This window comes from Rhopilema esculentum, chromosome 10 (assembly GCF_057945365.1).
Source record: "Rhopilema esculentum isolate cy_ngs chromosome 10, ASM5794536v1, whole genome shotgun sequence".
Taxonomy (NCBI): Eukaryota; Metazoa; Cnidaria; class Scyphozoa; order Rhizostomeae; family Rhizostomatidae; genus Rhopilema; species Rhopilema esculentum.
This window is the reverse complement of record NC_142824.1, coordinates 6,926,871-6,946,701: the sequence shown is the minus strand read 5'-3', so window position 1 is coordinate 6,946,701 and position 19,831 is coordinate 6,926,871. Positions and strand designations below refer to the sequence as shown.

The 19,831-nt window shown below is 36.1% G+C and overlaps 2 protein-coding genes across 4 annotated transcripts; both read left to right on the top strand.

Moving 5' to 3' along the window:
* The first annotated feature begins 350 nt into the window (after nt 1–350).
* On the top strand, nt 351–8,893 carry LOC135692993 (uncharacterized). Of its 2 annotated transcripts, XM_089110843.1 has the most exons (6): nt 351–1,815; nt 6,593–6,905; nt 7,384–7,516; nt 7,669–7,779; nt 8,207–8,320; nt 8,780–8,893. In XM_089110843.1, exons 1-5 carry the CDS (start codon nt 1,802–1,804, stop codon nt 8,296–8,298), a joined length of 663 nt encoding a protein of 220 aa, XP_088966969.1. In that variant the 5' UTR covers nt 351–1,801; the 3' UTR covers nt 8,299–8,320; nt 8,780–8,893. The 2 variants fall into 2 exon arrangements, with proteins under 2 accessions (XP_088966969.1, XP_088966968.1); XM_089110842.1 differs by lacking the exon at nt 351–1,815 and having other exon boundaries at nt 4,864–6,905.
* On the top strand, nt 8,621–17,821 carry LOC148959263 (uncharacterized). 2 transcript variants are annotated; one of them, XM_089110835.1, is made up of 7 exons: nt 8,621–8,893; nt 9,348–9,461; nt 9,878–9,991; nt 11,694–11,807; nt 12,400–12,513; nt 13,588–13,866; nt 14,480–17,821. In XM_089110835.1, exons 1-7 carry the CDS (start codon nt 8,668–8,670, stop codon nt 14,503–14,505), a joined length of 987 nt encoding a protein of 328 aa, XP_088966961.1. In that variant the 5' UTR covers nt 8,621–8,667; the 3' UTR covers nt 14,506–17,821. The 2 variants fall into 2 exon arrangements, with proteins under 2 accessions (XP_088966961.1, XP_088966960.1); XM_089110834.1 differs by having other exon boundaries at nt 13,588–17,821.
* The last annotated feature ends 2,010 nt before the right edge of the window (nt 17,822–19,831 follow it).

The following is a 19,831-nucleotide window of genomic DNA, read 5'->3' as shown; positions in this document are numbered from 1 at the left end:
CTAGATACCTCATTTTTAATCTTCGTCCTGAAAATGGTGGTTTTCCGTTCATTTTTCTTATAGATATATAATTTTCCTTATGAAGGTAGTGTTTAGTTATGTTTTTAGTTATTAACAGAGCTATTTCAAAAATTTGTTGCGAAAATGGTTTTTTAAGGAGTCTAGAAGCTGCTTTTCTGAGTAAAGAAAAATCATTGTTTTTAAGAAGACCATACAGAATAACCATTCTTTTCTTTGGCCTTGTTGTTTCAAAAATAATCAAGAGAAGTTGTAAATTGATTAATGTTTTCTGGTTTAGATGCGAAAGAGACTGAGAATCGTAGCTGAAAACTTTTCTCTTCTATACACCAATGCGTTTACAGCTTTACCTATAATTGAAAACTTCAATTTAAGAGAAAATTCACATCTCATGATGTTTTTAATTCAATATTGACTTAAAAAAGCTTGTTCTAAGTAAATGCTTGTCACCAAACAGATTTTATAGAGCAGCGACATAAAGAGTTGTATACCCTTTGGAATAAGAACCTATATGAGCTGATTTCTATAGGGTCATTTTAATGTAATTAATTTTGTTGACAGAAAAATCCTGCACATTTTCCCATCAAATTTCATCGATTTTTGCAAGTTTATGGCCAAACTGTTTGACCAAGTTTTATAACAACCCTAACTATTTACTTCTCCCAAGGTTTTCGGAAGATATATTTGAACCAGGCTACTGAAAACCCTTTTACATAATCATATTGATCTGAAGAACGTGTCAACAAAATTCGTTGATTTCGCTATTCTATCCACGATATGTCTGAACCATAAAGTGCAGGATTTATGGAAGAGAGATATATTTCTATCATTTTACTCGGTTCATTTTACTTTCGCTCTTAACAGTCAATCTCCAGCCATATTTTACCTTCAGGTAATCTCCCAGACTTGCCTTGTAGCTTTCAGCGTCTTCCTTGCTTATAATCTGTCTTCGGGTTCTTTTAAAGGACATGCATGACTCATTTAATGGACGTTCCAGTTTTTCCTTCTTGCAATTATGATAGGAGGCGTGTTTGAAATTTTTCTAGCTAGGACTACCTTGCTGAAGATAATTTCTTATTATCATCAATCAAAGCACCATTCTATCTCATAGAAGCCTCCCTCCCCCCCCCCCCCCCCCCTCGAATGAGCTTCAACCCTGGAATAAAAATTGCTTTAAAGCCTCTATATTCGGAAAGCCCAGACGTTCAAAAATCAACCTTTCTAGCCTTCGTAGAAAAAACTCAAAACAACATGGGCTGCTTGCTACGCGCAAAGCCATATTTTACAAAGTAAAAGTATTTCACCAATTATTTCACAAAGTTTCAATAAAAGTATTTCACCAATGCTACTTACGGTTTTTGGGGGGACCAAGGCCTCCCCCCCCCGGTCCCCCGGAATCTCGGTCCTTGGCTACGCGCATCTATTGGAGTATAACAAAATAATACTGGTGGTTGGATTTTTATGAAATGCAGCAGTCATTAAGAAATTCAATGAAAAACTTTTTAGCGGTCGCATTTTTCTTGTATTGCCACGTTTTACATGTCACTGCGATAACGATACATGTTTTTCTTTTGACGTTAGACCTTCCGTATCAGCGAGGTGCCATTTGATTCATTGTGAATTGATTTATCTCTGAATCAGCATTAACTGACTGCTATCTGTGGTAAAATGAAAATGTGAGCCCGCATTGAACCAATGGAGAATTCATTAGACCTGCTGTTTTTCAAAGTCTTTCTTTACGACGGCAGGACGTCTTTTGTGGTGATTTAACCAAGACGTAAACATGATAAAAATTACGTAAGTATCTTTTGTTATTTGAAGTAAATTGACAAAGTACATTGTCCTGCAAGTTCTTCGACACGTCTAGAACTCTTTCCGTGATAAAAAATAGCAATGATTTTTTCAATAAACTTGAAAAATTATACCATATATAGGCTAGTTAAGAAAAAGAAAAGAAAAATTCTCAATAAGGAGGAATTGCCGAAAATGGGCCCTTTGAAATTGTGACTGGCATAAATTGACGTTGTTCTGAAATCAGCGCTCCAGTTCCAGACTCCTTTATTTTGTTTCTTATTTTTTTCAATGGAATTTTCTCTGCATTGAGGTGTCCGGACATAACATTTTGCTGGTATTTTATTTCATCAGTCTGCCTTGTTTCCTATGTTGTTCTTATTTTTTTGTTAAATCAGTCTGGTGTTTCTTATAAGGGCAGGGGCGCAAATGCAAATTTTTTTTAGGGAGGTGTTCTTTAAAGGGACCGAGTTTTCACCACGACAGACCGATTTTTGCGATATAGATATTGTCGGGGCCGCTCTCCAGGGCCCTTGCGAGGCAGGCTTTGTTGAGGGGGGGGGGGGTAAATAACAAATTTACCTGATTGAAATATGATTGCCTGAAATTATATAGTTGCTGTCACGAATTTGCAACATATTGAACAGCAGTTAGAAACAACTGGTACAATTTCGCTAGGGTCTTGAAAAATACCATGTTGTCAGTTACTTATAGGTAACAAGCAACGCTGGTTGTCAATTTAGATCACTCTTTCCATCTTAGCATGCCTTTTAAATGTTCAAAAAAATCTGGATTTCATTGTGAATTGCAGTTCGAGAAACTTTAGGGGAAATGGAAATAAGGCACAATTTTACCTAAAGAGGGCCTGGATTTTTAGATTTAATGCTAACAAGAATATCATATTTAATTTAACCAACGGAGCAACTACCTTTGCTTGATCCTTTATTGATTTTATGACAGGAAGGTCTCTGATATACCTAAAGCTTTTTTTCCACGGAGCGGATTTTACCTGAAATTTCCAATTGAGATACTATTGAGGGAATCTGACTGCTGCTCTCGCATTCCCCTTGAAATTTGCGCATCCAACGCCGCGCATATCACGGAAACAAGAAAATGCATGTACATATGGCGAAAAAGTTATTGTTGTCGGTGTCAGCAAGAGTTTTTTTTCCAAAGCAGCGCTGGTTGGGACCGGACTGGACCGATTCTGTCCCCTGTCATTTTTGGCTGATTAGCCCTTCCTAGAAAATGCGCCCACTATATGCCTTACTTTACTGCAATACAGCATGGTACCGGCAGAATTGGGACCAGCTTTGGGTGTGATAGACAGAAATACTAAGCAGAGGGCTGGATCGGGACCGACTTTTTTTGCTATCAACCTTTAACTGGGACCGGATGGTGAAATTATTGGGGGGGTGTGACACCCAACCCCCCCACACCCCCCCCCCTCATTTGCGCCCCTGTATAAGGGTTGTTCTTACAAAATAAGCGTGTAGTATTAATATTGGTTAAAAACCGACAGTTAATGCCAGAGTTCAAAAGATATTTCCTGCAATCGCTGACCCATTTCAACTGCAAAAGCTGTTGATCATAAATCTAAATTTCCTTTTCTAATATCAGTCTTTATTTTCCTTTCGCTGATGCCTTTTCAGCATAGCGTAAAATCCTTTACGAATTATATTCAGCAGGTCGTAGTGAAAAGCAAGGTTGAAGATGTGCTACGTTGACAATGGAAAGGAGATTTCTTTCGCAACTGAATCTACATCGAATTTTCAGTCGCAACGTTCGCGTTGCTCGCTTAAATCGCGATAACCGTGTATTGAAAACCAGTTTTTAGGAAAATATCTTAGTTAAACCAGGTAAATCAGGTAAGAGGGAGGTAGCAAGAAAGTTTAAGAAAAAGTTGTGATGCCAGGTTAAATGGCCTTGCTCGAGGAACACCTGACAGCCGGGAACAATATGAAGAAGAGTTTCTGGCAGTAGCAGTAGCAATGGGACCAATCGGGAGTCTTGCTACCTTCGATAGGAGCTATTTCGCCTTTTTAAAACTGAACCAAAGAAACTGTTTCGCATACAGTGGTAGGAGCCTCGAACCTGATTCCGGGCTATTACGGCTGAGTAGCTGAAGCTTCTTTTAGCGTACACAGATCTCAAACCTAATAAAAATCTTTTTACTAGGAGCTCCAATTGAGATTTTCGTCTCATAAATAAGCATTGCTTTTTATTTGCCCTATTTATATTTTTTTGTTGATTTTTTTAAATAGGGAAATTCTTTATGCACTCTATTTGTAGTTATGACCGATCAGCATATTTTGACATCTGGCAGATTCAGGTTGAGCTTATTTTGCCTTGGCCAATCTACAATTTTATTGATTTCTAACGGCGTGATTTCAAATAGTTCCTCTTCATCTTTAAAGAACATCGAGATGCTCATGTTATCAGCATATATATATAAAGTGTTGCTATTAAGTGCATTCCTCAAATCAAAGTCATTCAAATCCACAATAGAAAGCAATGGACATAATTTGGATCCCTGCGTTATACCACATCGCACTGTCGATTTAAATGCAGTTAACCCATCATGAAAACATAGTTGTTGATTATTTTCGATGTAAGATCGATGTATCCTTTAAACACCGTAATTCTCCAGTTTAAAACTTTTCCCAAGCATTTCGATTGATGGTCTGGCATTGGAGAAATTTATCAGATGGTTAGGTACGACAAGATGGGAATCGGTCTGTAGAATGATTTATACTTTTAAAGATTGTACTGATTGGAAACTCTAGCATTCAGCATATTTGACAATTTTACGACACAACACAATCGTTGTAAAGAAATGTTTTGACTTTTTTTATGAAGAGTTTGTGAATCGATTGCTTAAGGAGGTTAGTCTGTGTGGAAACGATCTCAAGTTTTTGTGCACTTGATCGGTCATTTTAAAGTCAAAATGGCTACCTGGGTACTTTACAGCACCAGCTTGACTTGTAATAACCTGCACATTTGAACCAAAAAAGTGGTTAGCACATACGCTCGCTCGAGTCATTAGGCGAGAAGCCTAGCTGTTTGCACTTAAGCGTTTCTAAAGGACAACTTTGCTAATACTTAATGTTTCTTATGAAATTCTTAATGTTATTAACTGCAACATTTAGGGTCTCGCATTTTTTTCTGCTTGAAAATTTCCCAACTGAATCTTGCTGAGGAGGTTTTCGCGGCTGTAAAAAATTAGCATGTCAAGAAATTTTTCTTCGTTCTTTATTATTTTTCCTTTGTCACTGTCACTATAGTTTTTTGTCAATCAGCTGATCATAAATTGCTTTTTAACGAAATTTCGAAGTTCTGTGATTTTATGATGTTCGATTGTTTCTAAAAAAATTTTCTGGCCCTTTCTAAAAGTTTTTTCACTGTCTGGAACTCGTTTTTTACAGTTATTTTTTTTGCAAAGATGAGTTTATTCAACAACATGATCAACTGATAAGCCAAAGATAGCCTGTTAATTTAAAGCCACGGTTCCTTTTTCGTTACCACACTGCCGTTTATGAAGGGAACGCTTTATGTGCTGCAAGTTTTAAATATTTCAAGACACCTTGTTGAAAATTAATTGGACGGAATAGTCGACATCGATAATTATATTCAATAAAGCGTTTCAGAACTTAAATGTTATTATAAGGATGTGTTGTCTTATATGAAATATTTACATCCCTGGGAAAAGCTTGCTATTTTTCCTCTAGTATTTCATTACAAAAGATTAGGAACTTTTACAGAAGTCGGTTCTGATGGATTTTTGAGCCTTCAAAAATTATTTTTAATGGACAAATGATGTGGATAAGACAACCTTATTTAAGATTGCCTAATAGACAGAATTGGCTCAATTTGTATAAATGTGCAAGTAGTATGTACTATTTCTAAAGATTTTGGCATGCGATTATAATTCTCGCACAATATACAGCACGGTAACGTAAAATTATTATCAAGTGAGTACTTTTCACAACTAAATACACAACAGATGATAATAAAAATGTCTCGTGCAAAGTTAAATCACATCTAAAGACACTCACCCAGAAACATGCAAAAAGGTTAACTTGTTTTTTAACCCAATTGGTATGTGTAATCAAGGGTTCCCTCCAAAGAGGTTAGGGGGGGGGGTTGTGATAAAGGGAACATTTAGAAGCCATACCCATGATCACACCAAGGGTCACACTATGTATGGCTGCATTTCTGTTAAAGATTATTTTGTATATGGAAATTATTTCACTTATTGACTTACCCTAAAAGGCTAATAGAAATGGCTCATTCAAAGAAAAACAATTTTCATGCCCATGCTTATTCAAAAAAGAGTGAGTTCATATTGCCAACTAAGGAGTGTGCCAATCAAAAATATGCTGGCTTAATAAGGGAGGCTGAGCCCACCTTTAATTTTAACAAGAGGGCTGAGCCCCTTGCGCCCCCTTCAACGTACCACTGTGTGTATTGAAACTACATCCAAACTATATATATCCGTCGCGATATGTCGTCGAAGCCACTTGGTAACATAACATAGTACACAACTTAGGGTACACAAATAATACGGTGTATACATCCATTATGATAAATTCAGTTCTGTCTAGGAATACCTTACTCGTCTACTCTAATAAGAACAAGATTGGACACATTTATAAAAAGCAAGATACATAGACTGGTGGTCTGCCAAATTATGTGACTTTCTATTCTATTCTTATATACATATGCAAAATTTAATGAACAGTTCCCTCTCTTTTCAGAACATTACTGTTTATTGTGTTTCTAGGCTGACAGTGTTGTTTTACTTGCCATTACTTGCACAGTCGACGATACTCCGTCTCCCTTGTCAAACCTTTGCCGAATTCACAGTGTTCCACATGGACAAAGCTCTTAAAGGCCACGTAATCAAAACGGAACGCGATGTGGACGACATTGGATGCACGAGGAAGTGCGTGGAGCACCACAAATGTCGATCATACAACTTAAACGTGCAGACCAAAGAGTGCCAGCTCAACGAAAGGCGACATGGAGAAAACGGTACGCAGTTGGTTGATGCTCCTGGTTGGTTGTACAAATCGACTGATTACAGCAAAAAGTTGGTGAGCTCACTGTCTGTTGCTATCTCTATGAATTTATGTTTGATGGAAACAGTCTCTTGGCGTCTAGCTAACCCTTTCCTTTTAAAAAGAATTTCTTGATTATATTAAGAGACCACTCGAATTTCCTTAACGGTGGCTTTTCATTAAACAGAATTCGTCAATAATAGATCTCTTGAGATAATTTTTTGTTGATAAAGACCCTGAAAAGGGATGAAATCAAGCGCCATCTTTTATATTTCGTCCAGTGCCACAGCTGTCACTGATGTATTTGCACTTCTCAAATCTTTTGATTGTGTGGTAATTATTGTCAAATAATGTTACTTCCCTTCATCGAATTTGTTCAAAGATGCATATCAGAAGAAAAAAATGTCTTTGCTTTAACTCGTATGAATCAGATGTAAAGATTGTCCTAAAGTTAGTTCTCAAAAAAATTTTATTGAGCTGTTTGGTAACCTGATATACTGTTTGTTTTGAATAGATTGGTGCGACATGCCGAGCTCTTAACCCATGTCCTTCTCACATCCTATGCAGAGATAAATGCACAAGCCCGTTTTATGAATGCGTTTATTGCGATGCGAATCACAGTGGGCTACACTGTGACATTCCACTTGGTATGTTTCTTATGATTTGAGCAATCTCTCTTACAAATTTCTATTATTGCTGTTTCCTTTGCTTTGTATGAAAGAAATCATACTTAGTTTAAGATCATTTTTATCATTTATATTCTTCAATGACATAATTGCAATGTAACCTTCTTTTGAAGATAAAAACGACTGCGAGAAGAACCCTTGTCAGAATGGCAAGTGTGTGGATGAACATGCCAGTTATTTTTGCCTTTGTGATCCAGGCTTTACGGGAAGGAATTGTGAATCAGGTAAAGGGTGGAATTGACTTCTACTTGGTTTTGTTTGTTTAACACTAGTATTGGCACAGAAAATCAAGATCTGAGAAAGAAATGGTTTCTTGTGTTCTTGAGGTAACCTTATTTATCACACGACAAAGCAAAAGTCATGGTAATTGTGTCAATTTTCCTCAAACAGGCATCAAGTCTTTGTTTTGATTGACTCTTTGATGCAGGGCCACTGTGCCTTTTCCCAGTTACTAAGCACCAAATTAGTATTAGTGCTGTCAGCTTGGTTATGCTTTGGTCGAGAATCTGACTTTGACTTCATTTTACATTAATCATTGAATAAATTGAAGATTAATTAGCCGACATGTGACATTAATTTCATGGCGGCTCTACGGCTCTACGTATTATTTCACGATGTCTCTAAAGCAATTTCTGTCTACGATTGTCACAGACATCAATGAGTGTGAGAGCCTTCCTTGTTTTAATGGAGGAACATGCAGAAACGACGTGAACAGATTTCAATGCAACTGTATTGCTGGATAGTCAGGAGCTCATTGCGAAGAAGGTAAGCAAACGAATAATTCGTAGCTTTTCCCTTGCTTCAGAGTCAGGCACTTTGTCGTCAGTGATAATGTTTTGAAAGTTGATGTTAACTTTGGAATATGACGTAAACCCAACAAAACACATAGCAGTCTTTAAATTTAGATTGTTAGTTAGCTAAATATTTTTGCTATTCATTTTTGTAAATTCACCTTGCTAATGATGGAGTGAAGCAGAGTTTAAAACAGATCTGAGTATTAAATTAAGTTGCTACTTTTAGTTTTATTTTACTCTTGTCTACGTTTACTTTCTATGATAAATTTAAGAGAAATGATTTTCCTCTTTTAAGAAGTGCTGTACAATTTTTAAGAAATGCGAAATTGTATTCAGCATACAGTGAGTTCGCATTTGCTTCACAAATATTCTCACTCAACTTTAATTTCTTCATTTCATGTGTTGCTAGTAAACATGCTTATATCTTTAGATATCAACGAATGTGCTAGTACTCCCTGCCAAAATGGAGCCACTTGCATTGATAGAGTCAACAAATATACCTGCAACTGTTTACCAGGCTACACAGGAAAAGAATGCCAAACTGGTAACGGTTCTTTTGTAAAGTTATTGCTTTGTCTGTAGTCGAAATAATTCATTATCAGCTCAATTGCAAGGACCTTGAAAGCCTTCATGTCAATTTACACAAATGGAACCATTTTTGTGACAACAGCTTTCATTTGAAATGTTCAAAGTTTGGTGGGTTCCAGTTAAAATGATGTATATGTTATTATGATGTATTATTGATATAGATGTTCTTTGAAAGCATATCAAGAAATTCTTAACATCTTTTGCCAAAAGTTGTCATTTTGGCCTAAATTCAAAAATAAATTTGACATTTTCCATTCCTTGAACTTTGAAGCGGAAGTGATGCCCTTTCTAAAGCATAATTGCAATTTTATTGCAAACAGCCTTCCTATTAACAATTTATCATATCTTTGCGGAAATCTTTGAAGTTTATCATTTCTGACATAAACTGCGTCGATATATCTAAATTTTAGACTTTAACGAATGTGCCAGCAGCCCGTGCCGAAATGGAGCCACTTGCGTTGATGAAGTTAACAGATACTCTTGTAATTGTGTACCAGGCTACACAGGACAACAATGCCAGACTGGTAAGATAACAAAAGTTATTTTTTGCAAAGTATTTTACTTTGAAAATTACGGATGTTAGAAAGTATTTTATTTTGAAGATTATGGATGTTCCTTTCTTTTTATCGATAGTTTAACCACAAATTTCACACCACGAATTTTATTCAACACATTTAAAGGAAGCAGCAAAAGAAGAAGGAATTCACAATGTTAATAATGCAATTCAAAATACAGTAATAAATTTGACATATTCCATTCTTTTAATCTTGAAGCGTGAAATTGGGCACTTCCTTAAGCCAAATTGCTCTTTCATAACGAGCAGCAAATGAAGCGGAAAATAGTACGTAGAGGGTGCAAACTATTTAATTCTAGAGAACATGATATGTGGAATATTTTCAATTTACTATCTTACTAACTAAGCTGACATTTTTATTTGCAGACATTGACGAATGTGCGAGCAGCCCGTGCCAAAATGGAGCCAGTTGCATTGATGAAGTCAACAGATACTCTTGTAACTGTGTACCAGGCTACACAGGACAACAATGCCAGACTGGTAAGATAACAAAAGTTCTTTTTTGCAAAGTATTTTACTTTGAAAATTACGGATATTCCATTCGTAAAGCTCTGCTTTTCTAGCAGTAGTTAAACCACACAATTCACACCATTAACGTAAGAGCAGCTACTATTAATGACATATCATATTTAGGGTCTAGGTTGCAATTGGGGAAGGCAGCAAATCCCTCTACTGAAAGAGTTTATTTCCTTTAAAATTATCTATCACACATAGTTTTTTGCATTTGAAAATCGATCGTGTTTCAATGGAAACTGTCTCATCTATTTTGCTAAATGTATACACAGGCACAGTAATATGCAAAGCCGGGTGATGTTCCTGTAACTTTTACGATGTTAAATAGTTCCGCTGGAGCAATCTAGATATGAAAAAGATTTTAAATATACCCCTTGGAAGTAAATTGACAATCCATTTGATATCATTTAGAAAACAAGTTTCAGCATAGCAAAACAAATATTTGATTTTGAAGCAGGTTGTGGTGCATTTTCTAAATTAGAATGGTTCTTTTATTGCGAACAGCAAAAAAAACGGAGCATGCTATTTCCGTGCCTGCAAGGTAATTTTTGCACTCTAAATAAAACTAACAAACTTTATCTCCAACATTGCATACATAAGCCTTACTGTATTTATTTTACTGACACACTGCTGAAAAATCGCTTTTCTTCTAGAAATAAAAAAATTGTTGAAAAAAATTAGCGATAAATTTTCTGCATGGTTTCTGCTTGTAGCTAACATTGCAAGATAATTATCAGCCTATGATAAAATAAAAATAGTTTGATTGCCAATAGCTTCTTTCGGCATGACATCACGGTTGAATTCCAGAATATTATTCACCAAGGTTGCGTGTACCAATTCGTTTGAAGCCAGGATTAATTCATTTGCCGACTGGTTAGCCTGACAACCAGCCTATTAATGGCCTGGTTAGCCTGATTCCTTTAGAATAAGTGGGCTGGTTGGTTGCCTGTTCCGGATTTTCCTAAAGCGATAAAACTTCTTAACAGACAAGAACCTTTGAACACTAATGTATCAAAGAAAGAAGGTTTTTCGCAAAAGCTATTGTTAGTATAGATGAGCCCTTGATACAAGGTGAAAAAAGCTGAAAACTTGTTAGTATGAATGAGTTCATAGATGAGATAAGATATTATCTAAATAATGAAAGACTGAAACAGAGTTGAAAAACAGAAAAATGCAATGAAGCAAGTTGCTTTTTTTGCCTAGTTATAATCTTGTCCCTATGAATCACCGCGAATTTAACAGTTATGAGTTTCTGCTTATAGCAAGAACAAATGAAAAAGTTCACAACAGAAAGCTCAGTTTCACTTCACAAACATTTCCACTCAACTTCAATTTTTCCAATTCATGTATTGCTAGTAAACATGCTTATATATTTAGATATAAACGAATGTGCCAGTACTCCCTGCCAAAATGGAGCCACGTGCATTGATGGAGTCAACATATATTCTTGTTACTGTGTACCAGGATACACAGGATTACAATAGTTCTTTTCTGCAAAATATTTTACTTTGAAGACTACGAATGTTTCAATCTAAAAGACATTCTATTGCAAAAAACAGGTTACTTCTTTGTCTGCAAGTTAATATCTGATTACCAGATTTCTGACGATTATTTGAATAATCCTTTGATTTATTCAGAAATTGACTGAGTTGAAATGTTATGCTTTTAGAAATCAACGAATGTGCCAGTACCCCATGTCAAAATGGAGCCACGTGTGTCAATAGAATCAACAAATATTCTTGCAGCTGTTTACCAGGCTACATGGGACAAGAATGCCAGACTGGTAAAATGTCTCTTCCTGACATAGTGGAAATTGCGAGCGCATGCGCACAACTTTTGACAGTCCATAATGGAGCCACCACTGTAAGCGTGCGACCAATAGAAAGCACGTTCCTGTCTTTATATGCTTTTTGCTTATTGAAATTTTGTCTTTCAAAGTCTCCATTTTTTTTTCGGCACAGAATCACAGCCGTAAAGACTCCATCTTAGTGCGCATGCGCTCGCAATTTCCACTATGTCTCTCTTCCTAAAATTGGACTTTTTCTGTTTTGCAGAAAATAGACTTGCACCCTGCCCAACTGCAAAGTATTGCACTTTGAATATCCGGAACTTTCCGGTTTTTAAGTCTTTTGTCTGTTTGAATAATTATCAACCTACACAAATCGTACCACGAGCGTGAGAACCGCCTTTATTGAATATAATCATTTTTTCAGGTTGTAGTTGACAAAAGCAGCCCACATTATTCAAAATAAAATCAGTTGATTTCGTGTTTGATATTCAATTGAAATGTTTTTTGTTGTCGGTACTTTTGCAGCACATTGCAACGAATGTTAACAGTTCAGTCATTAACTTCAATGAAATCTTATTTACAACAGACATTTATGAATGTGCCAGCAGTCCGTGCCAAAATGGAGGGACTTGCGTTGATAGAATCAACGGATATACATGCACCTGTGTCGCAGGCTACTCCGGACAACATTGTCAGACTGGTAAAGTGTCTCTTCTTCAAATAGTCCTTTTCCCTTATATTTCGATCGATTTTACTGTTCTTATATCTACAAATCATTCTTCTTTGAAAATCAAGAAGGTTTCAGACTTGAAGCTCTTTATCTGCTTAACAGAAGTCGAATCTCACAAGATGCAAAGTAATATTTAGAACATCTTTTATTTGTTAATATTAATCCCAAATTATAATATTGATGTAGTTGATATTAGCAGGTAATGGTAACACCTCTTTCAAAATCGTTATGTATTGACAATCTATCTCAGAAAACAAACATTTTAAAAGTTAGGCAAAAATTACCACTGATCATGTTACAGTGAAAATGACATCCTTTCTTTCAGATAGGCTAAGCACTGGAACTTTAATATACCAGATGCAAAGATTCTGAAATATTTCTAATACCAAGCGAGTCTTACAGTGGTTTTCTAGATCTGATGATAAAATTGATCAAAATGGCTTTTGGTAATATTTACAGGAGAGTTCTAGCATCTATTGTCAAAGTGATCCATTTTGTGCAGAGCTACAGTTGACTATATTATATTTTTAGATATTCATGAATGTGCAAGCAACACATGTCATGTTGGATCCACTTGCATTAATGGTGTCAACAGGTTTCCTTGCAGATGTTATAATGGCAAAATAGGTCTACTCTGTGACACTGATAAGATTGCATTTTTCTTTGCCGTATATTCTTTTAGTTCTGTTTGATGAAAATGAGGACTGGAAGTATTTTATGCAACTTAATGATAACTGACGATATAAAGGCATAAATCAATCCATTTATCATTACAAACAATCATTCAACCAAATGAATCAGTCATTTAATCATCCCAAATCAATTAATCGATCGAGGAACCAGTCTTTTAATCGATCGGCGAAACAGTCAATCACTCAAGACATTCTCAATTGACAATCTTCTTTTCTTACAAGCTTGTTGGCAAAAATCGGAAAAAAACGATCATAGGGAACTGAAAGAAAAAATAATTCACAGATATTAAAGCGATTCAAAATTCATCGCATTCCCGTTTGAGGTTTATTCTATTCTTTTTCTTGACCTCAGCTCTAGATTACGTCGGCTGCTACCAAGATGCATTGCTGAGGGCACTCCCGCATGTGAGAGGGCTAGACGTTTCCGCAGGGCACCTTACAGCCAACTGCATACAGGCTTGTTTCACATCCAATCAACCATACGCGGGGCTGCAAGCTGGTGGTCAATGCTTTTGTGGAACATCATATGACAGATACGGGATAGATGGAGACAGCTCTTGCTCTTCACAATGCCGAGATAGCACTGGAATGTATTGTGGTGGAGGCTGGAGAAATTCCGTTTACAGAACAGGTAAGATTCAAGATACATACAAATGCTTATTTCGAAAAGATGTTTTTGACAATATATTTTATGATGTTCCAGTTATGTACAACATATTGATAATGTGAATTTCCAGTTGATCAACGTCTTGTGGTTTGATTGATTTTCGAAAGGCTGTACGAAACACAGAGCTTTGCGTGTGGAGAAAGTGATGATAATGTTGAGATTGGCGTAATGCGTGTTAATTAGACTTGTTTTCGTACTTGAACTTTAACAATGCATATTTTCTGTTATGTTTCTTGTTTTATTTAACAACTAGTCCTTATTTATTGTCTTTAATTTGCCTTTTGTTTGTTCAATGGTTAATGAAGTCGGCAGCTGGGATTAAACACTTATTTTTTACTAAACAATTTGCGTTTTTTATAGGTCATTTGAACATAGATTTGTGCACAAAGTAAGTCAATTTTAAAGGTATATAGGCTAGTCCAGGCTTACTAATCAAAAACGAAACATCTTTGTTGAAAACAATTGTACAATTGAACTAAAATGCACAAAGTCAGATCTCAGATTTCAGCGAAAATCTCAGAATAGATTTGACGCGGTAGTATTTGTCAGATCGCCAATTGGCTTTTTCTCATTGCAGGTTACAGTTCACGTAAAAGACGATAAATCAGGTCTTTAATGATATGAACATGAACACTTTTAGCAAAATTTTTGAAAAGTGAGGACGATGGTCTAGTTGAGAGCTGAGTGTCCTGGATAAGTTTTTGTAAGGGTACAATTTGTTAATGGTTTGCAGAGTGAAGCGTACCTACCACTGACCCATTTAACTATGGATCAGATTTCTAGAAATTTCTTTCTCAGTGACATTTTAATCTAGTTTTCAAGTCTTATTTTAAATAATCCCTTTTCAGATTAGACGTAAAGTATTGCACTGTGAAAATTCACCATTCTTATAAAAAATCGACACGTAAAGATTTTTTAAAAAAATTTGTAAATTATGATATAAATGAATTTTTTTCGTTTAGAACATTCCACTTGCTTTTGTTTTGGCTTTCTTAGAGGTGAACTGTTTAAGTCTCGAAAAAGTTATCATTAACGTTTCATATACAGTTTTTTTTCTAAAGAGATTAACTTTATAAGAACACGAGCAACAACCTTGGTCAAAGTTGAAAGTGGACCAGGTTGAAGGCCGAGTTACTATGGATTGTGAGTATGCCAAAACATTGTTTTAAGAACAAATCTTTTACGATAGGTTATATTTCATTTCATATATAGTAGCCCTTCAGCAATGCTGATTTTCAAGGGGCCCTCTACTTGAAAAACGTACAGAAAAAGCTATTGCATAGAAAATAAATTAACCTAATTACAATTCCGTACCGTACCGTACTTAAATCTGAGCTTTGTAATTTAAAATAAACATCAACGGTAAAAATATCAAATAGTTAGTATCTACTGACAGTTGAGCAAGAAATTTTTTAAAGTTGCTCAGGGAAGATGACTGTTTACATTCAGCTGAGACGCCATTCCAAGACCTAGCACCACTGCATATCTTTTTTTAATGGTATTAAAAAAACAATATCTGCATGATATATGCTTTATATGTTATTTTGCAGTAAGGCGTTTTCTTATGTTTTTGCTTCCTTTTGATCATACCCAAATAATTTACAAAAAATTCAGAACAATCCTGCCTCAACGTTTATTTAAATATTTAGAACAGCCAGCCTGAGCTATAGTTTTCTGGTTCTTAGAAAAATGAAAGAGTATACGCAGGATTTATTATATGAAATGAATAATTAAAGTTTCATGGAAAAGCGGAAATATATCATGTACTTTCGCCTGACAGTCCTCAGATTGTAAACCGATGTTTTGTCAGATACACTAAGGATATGTGCAGGCTTTAAATGTCTGAATGTAAATTGCTTTTGCAGAATTTCAAAAGCAGATTCTGCATCTCATTTTGTTCCTTTTCAGCATGTCAAAAAAGTTTCGGTTTTTTAACATGCAAAGTGGACAAGTTGTAGTTCTATACCTAAAAGAATATTTGGGTACAAGTATACCAGTCCAAAAATAGCTTTTGGGGCCATTTTTGAAGCTTGTTATGGATTTCATTTTATTCAGCATATCGAATTGTGTACTTGTACCAAACTTCATAATATTATCACGAGTTTGGTCAGTACTCATTTTCAGAGAGCAAGTTGTTTAACAAAATGAAATGTTTCAATAGCCATAACCTTTTGCTTACCGTAAATCCTCGAATTAGTGCCTGGGGGCCTATTTTTGCTTTAAGCCTCAAAGGGGGTGTTTATTTAAGTAGGGCGCTTATTCTAGCAGGGCGCTTACTTAATTTTTCTGGTTGTCAAAGCAATTCAAGCGAAGACAGAAAAGTAAAGGAGGGATTTCGAAAATAAAAAGAAGATAGGCGTAATAAATATGTTTGAGAGTGTGTTAAAAACGTTTCCTTGCTATGAAACATTTAAACTGAAGACTGACAGGAATGAAAACTAGAACCAACTTTGTTGTTCATTTCTACTCTTTTTTGCTTTCCAAGTTCCTGTATGACTAATATTCAGGTCTCAGAAACTCGTTTTGGCTAAAATTTCATATAGGCGCCCGTATCTTAAAGAGGAGGTTGTGAACGCTTGCTCAAGGGGGGCTCGTCTTTAATGGTTTTCCTGATAGAGTAGGCGCTTATTAGAAGGAGGAGATTACATTTATGGTATAGCCCAGATTACATTGATGTTTTGAAATTCTTCTGCTTACTTCTTTAAATTAAAAAAAAGTTATGGAAAAATCCTTGTCGATATCCTCCGATAGCGCCGAGACTTTCATAATATAATCTGAATACGTCATCTCTCAACTAGTTTAGAATCAAAGTATATTTAAAGATGGGATACATTTTTAGAATGTATAGAAAATTGGTTAAAAGTTTTGCTATAAAAGTGCAATTTCTTGTATTAATGCTGCGGTAAATATAGCTTAAAAAGCATTTGAAATCGACCCGGATAACACGATTTAAACGGTTCTTCCGTAAATACTTTGAAATACGCCTCATTTGGGCCGTGATTTATCGTCATCCAAGGTAGCAGGGCTATTACTACAACTCCAGTCATCTTTCAAGCAACGGGGCTACGACGTCGTGAAGAAAAGGATGTCTGCAGGCGCAAAAGGGAAAGGCAGTCAACCTTTATGCACCTTCAGTAGGCGTAATGAACAACAGATAGGTGTACATGATGCTAAATGAACATAGAATAAACCTAGTGGGGTTCGGGCATGTAGCAACAGAGCTTCTGGTATTATTTAAAAACTAGGTTATTCGAGGCAGTTTTCTTTTCAAACGGGCATCGAGGATTTCGATTGTTGGAGCAAAGACGTTTACACTTCCGAAAAACTCAAATTTCGAAATTGTGTCATTTAAAATTATTCCTCCAACAATTCTTTCTAATCTTTAGCCAGAGTGCTGACATATCTTTGAAGTAGATACCTCGTTTAAGGATCTTAATTAAACTGTTTTCCATTTGTGGGTTTTATCGAAACTGTTTCGATTACACTAGGCAACGAAAGTGTTCGTTTGAAGTCCTACATTAATGATGTAAAACAAGACTTTCAATGTCTGAGGTTGGCCCAAGATCTTTCTTCAGTCTAAATTTATGCTTTAGATATAGTATCCCGTTGTCCCTAGAATTTTATACTTTTCTGGAAGTCAAACATCTTTGCATTGTGGTCCTACACCTCTAATGACGTGTGCCGGTGTCATATGCGTGTTGGTACCCTATGCAAAAGTGTAACATTGTGAAACGCAATGTGTTTCAAATCAAGTGATTTCATCGTAGTGCGATATTATGACACATTATAATTAACAAATAAAACACAATGCTTTTTTTGTTTAAAATTTCACACTTTTTAATCAAAAAAACTTTGGAGTCGCCATTAATGTTGTACTTTTTTGCATAAACTTAACAAGGGAAATCACAGCACCGCTTCTTGTTAGTACCCCCTTGTTAGACATAGTTCGATTGTTCTTTAAATTTTGAAAAATTGTGTTCCCAGACCAGGTCGCATGCTAAATTCCACAATTTGTTTCAGTTCCCTGTTTTTTAAAAGCTTGGGTTCGTTTTTGTATAGGCAAAATTGTTATGCGTTTCTGTACCAGGACCGTTTTGCATGCGAAATTCCAAGTTCGTTTTGGTACCCTATTGTTTAAGTGCTTGGGGTTACCGAAACGCATATGACACCGGCCCTGATCGGGTTGAACTAAGGTATAGTTTTCTAGGAGGCGCCAATTTTGAGCCACCACACCACTGTGCTACAGCGTAAAATCTCAAGCTAAATCTGAATGATTTTTGCAAAGTAGATACCAGGGGCATACTGAGGTAAGGTAGTGTTGGGGATTTTTGTAGAACCCGTCGGTAATTTTGGGCTTTGTCAGTAAATGTTAAGATCCCAAAATTTTCAAGGCCATGATTGATTATACCAAAATCGATACCCCAAAAATTGTTTTCTACTTGAAAAATGCCACATCCCGTACCAATGTATGTTGAACCGAATCCAGTATATTTCTAGTGTACCATTCAAATAAAGTCTTCTAAGGAATTTTAACCTATTTTTCAGCGCGTTCAACGGGCATTTTCTTTCATGCAGGCTAAAGCCAGGGTCAGGAAAACATTACGGTCGCACGGCCACTGACCGGAAGAAGGTCCACGAAAACAAACAGAAGCGCCTATGATACACCCAAGTCACGCCCACTTTTTATTATTTTGCTAGGAAGGTTTGTCTTCTGGGATGTTTTTGTCTAGAGGAAGGTTGACAACTTTTCTGGACTCTGGCTATAGTTCCCGCAAAAGGCAAGGTAGAGTTTTTTGAGATGAACGCTCTGCGAGAAAAGTTATGAAGAGAAGAAGACATGAGCAATGTAAGGATTGAAAATGCAAGATTGATTTTTATGAAGTCTGATTCCTGAGATTGTTTACAGTCTGTAACAAACCGAGCACCGGTCAATAAAACATTAAGCCAGGTCAGAGTTTCAAAGATAAATGTATGTATCTAAATCATACATTTAATCAACCATCATTTTATTTAAGCCGTTGCATTGTCAAAAAAATAATTGCACTGTCAAACAGTAAAAATCGAATAGAATTATCATTTGAGACCATTTGAGACCAAGTGTTACCATTTGAGAATGATACAACACTGTTGTGAACTAGTGTCAAAAACGCTTTGGCCGTTTGTTTAAAGCTACCATGTCATTAATCACATGTTTATCCATTGGCCTAGCTAATAGTACAACTTCCCATTGGATGTGTCACCACTGATCTCAAAAAAGGACTGGATCGAGCTTCTCCAGCCCAGCGTTGATTCCACATTGCAGCGTCCATCTTGAGACCTCGATACGTTGAATGAGACTAGAGAGCAATCATGTTGGTTGCAGTTCAACTTGCTTTTTCATAGCAAAATTCAAAGTAACCATAGAAACAAAAACTTGCATCATTCGGAAGTGATGTTAAACATTTTTGCCGTGGTATTAAGCTTATGTAAGATCACTGTTCATTTATTTTCCTAGGCCTGTTGTATCTTAGAATATTTAAGAGTTTAATGATTGTTCGACCCAATCTTTTTTCGAAATCAGTGCTCGTCACCAGTCCACATGTAACGACAGAGTTGGAATGGATGGGTGTGTGATCCGTTGCAACAAAAAACTCAGAGAAATGTAGTTCTCTCGCTCTCTGTGTTTTTTCTCACCTTGCTTAAAGCCCAAGACACAATAATAACCCATCTTAATTATTCCGTTTTCAAAATTTTCAATAATTTTTGCATTCGTATTGATACAAAAATTTGTTGACTTTGGAGAATGCCTTATACTAAACATCGTTAAATTCTCAATTAGTATATGCTTAGCAATTGACAGCAGTATATAACCGCCCGACAAAAACATCCCAGAGGGCAAACCTTCCTCACAAAACAACAGAAAGTGGGCGTGGCTTGGGTGTGCCACAGG

Bases quoted from the DNA above. Each gene is read 5' to 3' on its own strand.
- LOC135692993 (XM_089110842.1), top strand. From the start codon at position 6,531: ATGCAAAATTTAATGAACAGTTCCCTCTCTTTTCAGAACATTACTGTT. The intron at 6,906-7,383 runs GTGAGCTCACTG...TGTTTTGAATAG, and splicing joins CTGATTACAGCAAAAAGTTG to ATTGGTGCGACATGCCGAGC. The intron at 7,780-8,206 runs GTAAAGGGTGGA...CGATTGTCACAG, and splicing joins GGGAAGGAATTGTGAATCAG to ACATCAATGAGTGTGAGAGC.
- LOC148959263 (XM_089110834.1), top strand. From the start codon at position 8,668: ATGCGAAATTGTATTCAGCATACAGTGAGTTCGCATTTGCTTCACAAA. The intron at 11,808-12,399 runs GTAAAATGTCTC...TATTTACAACAG, and splicing joins GGGACAAGAATGCCAGACTG to ACATTTATGAATGTGCCAGC. The intron at 12,514-13,587 runs GTAAAGTGTCTC...TCTTGACCTCAG, and splicing joins CGGACAACATTGTCAGACTG to CTCTAGATTACGTCGGCTGC.